We start from the raw sequence: 10426 nt of genomic DNA, 5'->3' as shown, positions 1-10426 counted from the left end.
CATTTCCAACGGCACTTTTTACTGCCATGAAAACATTATGAAAGGGCACTTTTCACTTCCCCAGATGTGACAGCCCGAAATCTGCCAGTCTGGGACGCTATGCTTTCTAGCTTGCAGATTCGGTGCGTTTCGCCAGTGGCTCACGAGCGCTGGGAGGACGGTCTCCTTTCTCCCACCCCTCGAGCCTCCTCTCCGGAGCTCGGGTTCGGAGTGAGAGCAAATATCTCACCTCCAGCTTTTCCGTGGGACCCGCGAGCTTCCCGGATCAGCACACCCACTCCGCGCTGCCCCACTGCTGGTACGTCAGCGGTTGTAGCGATGAGTCCATTAGCGGGAACTCTGCCTGCCTGGTTAGCGCGGGCCAGCTCTTCGCGGTGGCTCATACGCACAATCAGACTCGGCTATGCGATTCAGTTCGCGAAACGGCCCCCCAAGTCGCGGGTGTGTATTCACCAGGGTCAGCCCCCTGTCCGCCCCTGTCTTGGGAGAGGAGATTGCTGTCCTCCTGGCGAAGGATGCAATCGAGCCGCTCCCTCCAGCCGATATGGAGAGTGGGTTTTACAGCCCACACTTCATCGTGCCCAAAAAGAGCGGTGGGTCACGGCCAATCCTATATCTGCGCGTTTTGAACCGCTGCCTGCACAAGCTGCCGTTCAGAATGCTCACGCAGAAGCGCATCCTCCGGTGCGTTCGTCCTCTGGGTTGGTCTGCAGCATTAGACCTGATGGATGCGTATTTCCATGTCTCCACTCTTCCTCGCCACCGACAGTTTCTGCGGTTTGCGTTTGAAGGTCGAGCTTGGCAATACAAAGCCCTCCCCTTCAGGCTCTCTCTGTCTCCGCGGGTCCTCACCAAGCCCGCGGAGGGTGCCTCAGCGCCCCTTCGGCTCGCGGGCATCTGCATACTCGATTTCTTTACGACTGGCTGATTTTTGCCCTCTCTCGGAGCAGTTGATTATGCACAGAGACAAAGTGCTCTGGCACTTCCACCTGTGGGGGTTTCAGGTCAACCGAGAAAAGAGCAAACTCGCCCCCGTGCAGAGGATCTCTTCTCTCGGGCTGGAGTTGGACTCGGTCACCATGGCAGCGCGCCTCTCCGGAGAGCGCGCTCAGCTGATGCTGTACTGTCTGAGAGAGCTCGACAGTAAAACAGTGGTCCCACTGAAACTATTTCAGAGGCTCCTGGGGCATATGGCATCCGCAGCCGCTTCATGCCGCTCGGATTATTCTATATGAGACCACTTCAGCACTGGCTGATCACGATCGAGTCCCCAGACGCGCATGGCACGCGTGCGCACACAGAGTCTCTGTTACTGCGCTGTGTCGCCGCGCCCTCAGCCCTTGGAGCGACCCCTCGTTCCTACAGACTGGGTTTCTCTAGAACAGGCGTCCAGTCTTGTTGTCGTTTCAGCAGACGCTTCCAACACGGGCTGGGGGGCTGTGCGTTGCGGGCATGCGGCTGCGGACCTGTGGAAAGGTACCCAGTTGCATTGGCATATCGCCTGGAGCTGTTGGCAGTGTTCCTCGCTCTCCACCGTTTTTTTCCGGTGCTGGAGCGGCAACACGTGCTGGTCAGGACGGACAGTACGGCGGCGGTGGCGTATATCAGCCGTATAGGGGGTATGCGCTCTCGCCGCATGTCTCAGCTCGCCCGCCGATGACTCCTCCTCATCAATGACTCCTCTGGAGTCATCCGCGGCTGAAATCGCTGCACGCCATTCATATTCAGGCAAGCTCAACCGTGCAGCCGATGCGCTCTCACGGCAGCCTTGCGTCCTGGAGAATGGAGACTCCACCCCGAGTCTGTTCAGCTGATATGGGCGCGATTCGGGGAAGCCCAGATCGATCTGTTGCTTCCCCCGAGATCGCTCATTGCCAGTTGTTCTTTCCCTGACCGAGTGCTCTTGGCACGGATGCACTGGCTTACAGCTGGCCTCGGGGCACGCGCAAATACGCGTTTCCCCCAGTGAGCCTGCTCGCGCAGTTACTGTGCAAGGTCAGGGAGGACGAGGAACAGGTTGCTTGTTGCGCCCCTCTGGCTCAACTGGACCTGGATGTCAGAGCTCTCCCTCGCGATAGCCCTCCCCTGGCAGTCCCTTCGAGAGAGCACCTACTCTCTCAGGGACAGGGCACCACCTGGCACCCTTGCCGATCTTTGGAAATTTTTAGACGCGAGGAAGACTTAGGTAACCTCCGATTGCGGTAGCTAATACCGTCACTCGGGCTAGAGCCCCCTCCCCGAGCGCGCCTATGCCCTGACGTGGAGTCTATTCACTGAATGGTGTGTCTCTCGCTGAGAAGACCCCCGTAATTTGCCAGATCAGCGTTGTGCTTTCTTTATGCCGAGAGAAGTTGGAGAGCAGGCTGTCGCCCTCCACACTCAAGGTTACGTGGCTGCCATCTCCGCTCTCATAACGCGGTGGCTGGCAGCACCGTGGGAACGCATAACCTCATCATCCGGTTCCTCAGGGGCGTTAAGCGAATTAATCCACCCCGCCCCCTCTCATGCCCTCTTAGGATCTCGCCCTCGCTACACAAGCCGCGTCAGATCCTGTTATAAAGCATTACACCAACCTGTCCTGTAGAGGTCGCTATTGGACTACTTATCCTATGTGCCTTACAAAGACGTGCACGCGAGCACACGAGAGAACAATGCAGTCGGAGTGAAGCCACGGGCAGAGAAGTTGTGTGTTGCTAATCAGCGTTGTTTGGTGGATTTGTGCGTGTTTTAAACCGTGAGTACATAAATGTTCACGTGCTGTATGTTTACTGAAACTTAAGGAGTATGTTAGAAGAGTTTTTATGCTGTTTATCAGCATTAATTCGATGTTCTGTGATCGCCGTGATGTGAGATGACGCAGCAATAATTAGCTGACGCTAATTTGATACTCACGTCGTTATTGAAGTTAATAAGTGACCAGCTGTGTGTATATCGTTCGATTTCAACCTGTTTATATTATGTTAGTCAGTATGTATGATTATTGCAGCCTTTGTCTATATTTTATGCAACATGTGACCCAGTTTGTGTCAAACACCCAGTTAGCAGCAATTTGGACTTCATATTATGCTGCTGTCAGTATCTTGATACAATTATCCATTTGCGCCTAACTACTTGCCTGTATTATATTTTGATCCAACTGTACTATGTTTAATGTTGTATTACAAATGTAACTTTGATTTAATATTGTTTATTGTTATTCCTTTTTTGTAGAAACCACATCTCTATTCACCATTGTGGAATAAAGCAACATAATTTAATTATCCCGTCTCATGCATTCTAATCGATGCACCACAGTGATCATCACCTTTAAACTGGCAACTTAGTTGAATACTTCTCAACAAAATTGGTCCTTCGAGCCGGATTTGGTGATTACTGTGGATAATATGGCCCGTGCTCCATCAGATAGACCCATTAGACCAGATGATGTTCGCTCAAGCCGCTCCAGACGTCCCCCAGCCTGGTTAGAGCAGTATGAAGTTGACCTTCCAAGACTAGTAGAACGTGAAAAGCCAAGGCAACATCCTGCTAGTATGATGGACAGAGGGAGTTATATGGAGAGATCTGCCGAGATGACACCTCTCCCAAAGTATCCCACTACCCGTAACTGGAGCACAGGAGGGATGGAAGAAAGGAATTTGGTCTCAAGTCAGGTTCCCCTTTATGAGAGCACTCCTGCACCATCACATTATAACCCATCGGTGCTAGAAGTTATTCAACAGTTGCAGGAGGATAATAGGAAGTTACACTCGACCATGATAGAAATGCAGCAGCGTATAAACCAGAATGCTGTTTTGTCACCTGTTTTGCCACCTCATCCTCTTTCACAATCAGTAGCAGTGCCTGCTCACAGTGCCATGATAAAGACTCCCAACAATGTAGCAAAAAGGCTTGGTCAGCAGTCCGTTATTGAGGAAACTGAAGAGGAATGGCCACCACCCCCTCCCCCTGTGACATTACATGAACGGCCTAAACAGCCCAATCCAGATATCTCAGATTTTATGGAAGAGCTGAAAGAGCGAATTCATAAACTAGAACTAAAACGGTCATCTCCCCCATCTACACCAAATTATTACCAGCCAAACGATGACCCAGATGAGTCAGAGTCTTGGTCAGACTATAGTAATACAGCAGCTCCCCCATTGCCCCCACCAAGAGACTATAAATTTACTGATTTACAACCCCGTAGACAAGAGAGATCATATAGGGGTCCCAAACCTTCCATTCCAGACTTCACTTGTGATGATCCCAGAGAGTTTGCTAGGCTTCGGATATCCCTGGAGAACATTCTCCCACCTGACGCTACAGAGAGATTCAAATATCAAATTCTGGTGGACCATCTCAAATTTGAAGAGCCACTCCTAATAGCTGACTCGTATAGTAACTCGTTGTTCCCCTACTCAGATACTATGGCCTCACTCATTCAGCACTATGGACAACCTCACCAACTGGCGCTGAGGAGAATAGCAGAGCTAATGGATGGGCCAACTATCCGATCAGGAGACTCTGTGGGATTTCGTAAATTCGCACTGAGGGTTAGAGCTCTGGTCGGAATGCTTGAACAACTTGAGCAGGAAGGACGTGTTGAACTTCAGTGTGGGTCACACGTGGCCAGGCTAAGCAGCAAATTACCACAGGAGTTTAGGGCCAACTTTAGGCGATATTTTCACCCCCAAAGGAAAGGAGTTCCCTCCCTTATGGACTTCTCAGAGTGGTTGGAGTATGAGCTGCAGATCCAAGAAGGTGGTGATATGCTTGACCGCATAGAGACTGGCAGAGAGGCTGCTAAAAGGCAAAGAGAGCCAAAGAGAGATGGTAAAACACGAAGCAAGTCAATGAATGTTTTATTAGGCTCTACACAAACTACCTTGACTGAAGCACCTTCTGCAATAAAGTCCCCTTCACAGTGGCCTGAAAAGGTCAGAGTATACTGTCCTTACTGCTGTAATAACCTGCACAATCTAGATGATTGTTCCAACTTCTCTCAGCTTACCAGACAGCAGCAGAAGCAATGGGTCATAAACAACCGGCGTTGCTGGAGATGCGGTCGAGGTCACCAAGCAGCCCAGTGTCGTCTAAGAGCACAATGCAGTAACTGTAAAGGCAAGCATCTGACTGCGCTTCACGAAATAAATACCCAACCAGGAGAACTGTGTAAGGAGGAGAAACACAGGGATGAAACAACTTGCGGACTGGTTAACTCTTCCTCTGATATCCTGTATCTTGATAGGAAAGCTGGGTGCAGTCAAGTCCTCCTTAAAGTCAGTAAAGTGCTCCTGCGTAATGGCAGTCATACACTGGAAACATACGCTGTCTTAGACGATGGATCAGAACGAACCATTCTCCTTCAAGAAGCAGCACAGAAGCTAAAATTACAAGGGCAATCTGAGAGCCTTACCCTTAGAACAGTACGACAAGACCTCCGGGTGATACAAGGCTCATCTGTTTCCTTCACTATCTCACCCGCCAGCCAACCTGAGAGAGTCTATAAGATAATAAGGGCCTTCACTGCTGATCAGCTAGGTCTAGCAGAACACACATACCCGATTGAACGACTGCAGTGTAAATATAGACACCTGCGAATGTTGCCTCTACCAGACATAAAAGGTGCCAAACCTCTCCTTCTCATCGGTTCAGATTTCCCACATCTGATAACTCCAATTCAACCTGTAAGATTGGGACCTCCAGGGGGACCAGCTGCTGTTAAGACAAGACTTGGCTGGACACTTCAAGGCCCTACTAAGTACTTGCCATTACAGAATGGATCCCAGTCATGCTTGTTCACATCTACACTCTCGCCATCAGCCGAGCTGCATAATCATGTGGAAAATCTTTGGAAGCTTGATGTCTTGCCATACAGAAATGAGAAGGTAGTTACAAGATCTCGGCAGGATCAGGCAGCTATGGATCTCCTGCAGACCAAGACTGTTAGAGTGAACGTAGATGGAGTACAGAGATATGCCACACCCTTGCTAAGAGTGCAGTCTATGCCAACCTTGTTTGCCCCACCAACTTCTGTCCTTGCCAATCTTCGCAATACAGAGAAGCGCCTGCTCAAAGACCCAGATCGCGCCACAGCGTACAATGCAGAAATTCTAAAACTTGAAAACTTAGGATATGTTGAAAGAGTGAGCCAAGACGTGTGGAAGTCCTCTAGTGAGTCATGGTTCATACCACATCACATGGTGACCCACAATGAGAAGGCTAGAATCGTGTTCAACTGTTCCTTTACACATCAAGGACATAATCTGAACGAACTGCTGCTGCCTGGCCCCAATCTGAGCTCTTCATTATTGGGTGTCTTGTTGAGATTCAGGGAACATGCCACAGCCATCAGCAGCGACATAAGAGGAATGTTCCATCAGGTACGACTCCTCCCTGAGGACAGACCTCTCTTACGGTTCCTATGGCGTGACCTGAGCAAAGAAAGCCCACCTAGCGTTTATGAATGGCAGGTCCTACCCTTTGGGACAACCTGTTCCCCATGCTGTGCCACATATGCACTTCAAAGGCACGTTACTGACCACAGTCAGGAAGGGGATGAGGTTCGTGACGCAGTTGAGAGGCACTTTTATGTGGACAATTGGCTCCAAAGCTTCCCTTCATCAGAAAAAGCCAAAGCATTGGTTAACAAATTGAGAGAACTACTCAATGGTGGCGGTTTTGAGTTAAGGCAATGGACAAGCAATGTCCCAGAGGTCATAAGACACCTTCCTCAAGCAATACTCTCCCAGGATAGTGAGCAATGGCTTAATCAGAGCCAAATGGACCCGCAGGAACCTGCCTTGGGACTACGTTGGAGGTGTAAATCTGACACACTAGTATACCAATCCCACTTGAGGGAAGCAAGCCCCACAACTATGAGGAACATTTATAGAGTGTTGGCCAGCCAATATGACCCAATTGGACTCATAATTCCATTCACCACAAGAGCCAAAATCCTTGTGCAGATGTTATGGAATAAACAGAGAGAATGGGATGATCCGTTACTTCCTAATGACATATTGGAAGCTTGGTTAGCATGGGAGAGTGAACTGCCTCATCTGGAGAAACTGAGCTTGCCCCGATGTTACACAAAACCTCACCTAGACCACCCCAGTTGTACAAGAGAAGTGCATATCTTCTGTGATGCGTCAGAACGGGCTTATGGGTGTGTTGGATACCTGCGCACTGAAGATCCACATGGTCAAGTAGAAGTAGCCTTCATTACTTCAAGATCACGAGTAGCTCCTAAAAAGCAGCTATCAGTGCCAAGGCTGGAGCTGTGTGCCGCCCTCACTGGCGCCCAACTTGCACATCTGCTACAAAGAGAACTGACCCTAAACATTGAACGAATCACACTATGGACCGACTCAACCACAGTCCTCACTTGGATTCACTCTGATTCCTGCCGGTTCAAGGTATTTGTCGGGACAAGAGTCGCCGAAATTCAGGATCTAACTGATAGCACAAACTGGCACTATGTTGACTCTCTAAATAACCCAGCTGATGACATCACAAGGGGGAAAACTCTGTTGGAACTGACAGGTGAGAATCGATGGGTCAAGGGACCTCCCTTTCTGTGGCTTTCACCCAAATACTGGCCTAATATCCCAGTCGGCCCCAAAGAGGAAGATTCAGAAGAGTTACGTAAACCTGCTTCCTGCTTAAATATTGCTACAAACACCCTTAACCCTGGTTATCCTGACCCCAAAGATTTTCACTGCTTTAATGACTTGTTGAAAGCAACTGCACAGTATCTACATGGGGCGGCCCCATCTGACTCTCCAGGCCCTACCGCAGAAAACTACCAGATGGCAGAATTAGAGATTCTCAGAGCTGCCCAGAAAGAGAGTTTCCCGGAGGAGACTCAGTCTCTTACTGCTGGTAAACCAGTGCCATCATCAAGTCGCCTAGCTATGTTAGCACCTGAACTTGATGAAGAGATGAACATCATTCGCGTTGGTGGCAGACTACGCAGATGCAACCAGTTGGAACTAGAAACTGCTCATCCAGTTGTATTAGATCCAAAGCACCCAGTGAGTAAGATGCTCATCAGACATGTTGACAGTAACCTAAAGCACCCTGGCTCGGAAAGACTGTTTGGGGAGTTAAGACGCAAGTACTGGATACTGCGTGGCCGCGAGGCAGTTCGAAAGGAGCAACGTGGCTGTGTGGAATGTCAAAAATGGAGAGCTCAGCCAGTGGTTCCTCGCATGGCAGACTTGCCTCCTGCACGCCTGCGCCTCCACAGTCCCCCCTTCTTTTCAACTGGAATGGACTGCTTTGGGCCCTTTCTTGTAAAAATAGGCCGCCGTAATGAAAAGAGATGGGGGATCCTATTTAAATGCTTGACGACAAGGGCAGTGCACATCGAAGTCTTAACCAGTCTCGACACAGATTCATTCCTGATGTCTTTAAGAAGGTTTATTTCTCGCAGAGGCAAGCCCGCTGAAGTACTGTCTGACCAAGGCACTAATTTTAAAGGAGGCGAGCGAGAACTCAGTGATTCCTTCAAAGACATGCACCCTTCCCTTCAAACACTCCTGGCAGAGCATCAGATCAAGTTCATATTTAACCCCCCTAGTGCTCCGCACTTTGGAGGTTCCTGGGAAAGGGAAATCAGATCCATAAAGACAGCATTATATGCCACACTCAATGCTCAGTCTGTGACAGAAGAGATGCTTAACACCATCTTGATTGAAATTGAAGGAATCTTGAATTCCAAGCCGTTAGGTTACCTCTCTTCTGATGTGGCTGACCCAGACCCAGTAACCCCAAATCTCCTTCTCATGGGGCGGCTAGACCCTTCTTTGCCACAAATACTTTACCATGACTCAGCAGCACTCAGTCGACGGCGCTGGAGATCCTGTCAAGTCCTTGCTGACCGATTCTGGTCCCAGTTCTTGAAGAATTACTTACCTGCCTTGCAAACTCGAGAAAAATGGCAAACGGACACAAACCCTTTACAACCAGATACAGTAGTTCTCATAGTGGACCCTCAACTGCCCAGAGCACTATGGCCAATAGGACGAGTCATCAAGGTATTCCCAGGAGCTGATGGAAGAATCCGAACAGCTGAGGTTCAAGTGAAGGATCGATCCTACATCAGGCCGACTAGCAGGCTGATCCGCCTCCCCACTGTGTCCGATGATTAGAGAAAAGTGTTGCTGGAGTGACTGCAAATTTGTGCAACAAATTTGGGGGCGGCTGTTATAAAGCATTACACCAACCTGTCCTGTAGAGGTCGCTATTGGACTACTTATCCTATGTGCCTTACAAAGACGTGCACGCGAGCACACGAGAGAACAATGCAGTCGGAGTGAAGCCACGGGCAGAGAAGTTGTGTGTTGCTAATCAGCGTTGTTTGGTGGATTTGTGCGTGTTTTAAACCGTGAGTACATAAATGTTCACGTGCTGTATGTTTACTGAAACTTAAGGAGTATGTTAGAAGAGTTTTTATGCTGTTTATCAGCATTAATTCGATGTTCTGTGATCGCCGTGATGTGAGATGACGCAGCAATAATTAGCTGACGCTAATTTGATACTCACGTCGTTATTGAAGTTAATAAGTGACCAGCTGTGTGTATATCGTTCGATTTCAACCTGTTTATATTATGTTAGTCAGTATGTATGATTATTGCAGCCTTTGTCTATATTTTATGCAACATGTGACCCAGTTTGTGTCAAACACCCAGTTAGCAGCAATTTGGACTTCATATTATGCTGCTGTCAGTATCTTGATACAATTATCCATTTGCGCCTAACTACTTGCCTGTATTATATTTTGATCCAACTGTACTATGTTTAATGTTGTATTACAAATGTAACTTTGATTTAATATTGTTTATTGTTATTCCTTTTTTGTAGAAACCACATCTCTATTCACCATTGTGGAATAAAGCAACATAATTTAATTATCCCGTCTCATGCATTCTAATCGATGCACCACAGTGATCATCACCTTTAAACTGGCAACTTAGTTGAATACTTCTCAACAGATCCCTTCGATCCTCGACTCAGTATCTTTCTGTCCCTGAAGACAGCTCTGCTGGTCGCGTTGATATCGATTAGAGGGTCGGGGACCCGGAGGCATTTTTCGGTCAGTGACTCGTGCCTGTAATTGGCCTGGCTTCTCTCACGTCCTGAGACCCCGCCCGCGATATGTGCCCAAGGTTCCTACCACTCCGTTTTAATACGAGGTAGTGAGCCTGCAAGCGCTGCCCTCGGAGGAGGCAGACCCAGCCCTTCTTTATTGTCCAGTTCGCGTTTTGTGTATTATCCGGGCCGCACTCAGAGTTTAGATCATCTGAGCAGCTCTTCGTCTGTTATAGCGGTCGGCAGCAGGGAAGTGCCGTACCGAAATAAGTTCCCACTAGATTGTGGATGCCTTTCTTTCACTATCAGAGCCGAGATGAGCCGCGTCCCCCGAGAGCGCCTGCGCACTCCC

At 49.0% G+C, this 10426-nt stretch overlaps 1 protein-coding gene across 2 annotated transcripts; it reads left to right on the top strand.

The window, feature by feature from the left end:
- Window positions 1–2655: 2655 nt before the first annotated feature.
- Window positions 2656–9896, top strand: LOC141377173 (uncharacterized). 2 transcript variants are annotated; one of them, XR_012389280.1, is made up of 2 exons: window positions 2656–9370; window positions 9847–9896. XR_012389280.1 is itself a non-coding variant. In XM_073920789.1 (2 exons), the coding sequence occupies exon 2, from the start codon at window positions 3384–3386 to the stop codon at window positions 9132–9134; it is 5751 nt and encodes a 1916-aa protein (XP_073776890.1). In that variant the 5' UTR covers window positions 2656–2734; window positions 3211–3383; the 3' UTR covers window positions 9135–9896. The 2 variants fall into 2 exon arrangements, 1 of the variants encoding a protein (XP_073776890.1); XM_073920789.1 differs by having other exon boundaries at window positions 2656–2734; window positions 3211–9896.
- Window positions 9897–10426: the final 530 nt, after the last annotated feature.

This window comes from Danio rerio, chromosome 13 (genome assembly GCF_049306965.1).
Source record: "Danio rerio strain Tuebingen ecotype United States chromosome 13, GRCz12tu, whole genome shotgun sequence".
NCBI lineage: Eukaryota > Metazoa > Chordata > Actinopteri > Cypriniformes > Danionidae > Danio > Danio rerio.
This window is presented reverse-complemented; position numbering and strand designations above follow the sequence as displayed.

Coding starts and splice junctions, on each gene's coding strand:
- LOC141377173 (XM_073920789.1), top strand. CDS start 3,384: ATGGCCCGTGCTCCATCAGATAGACCCATTAGACCAGATGATGTTCGC.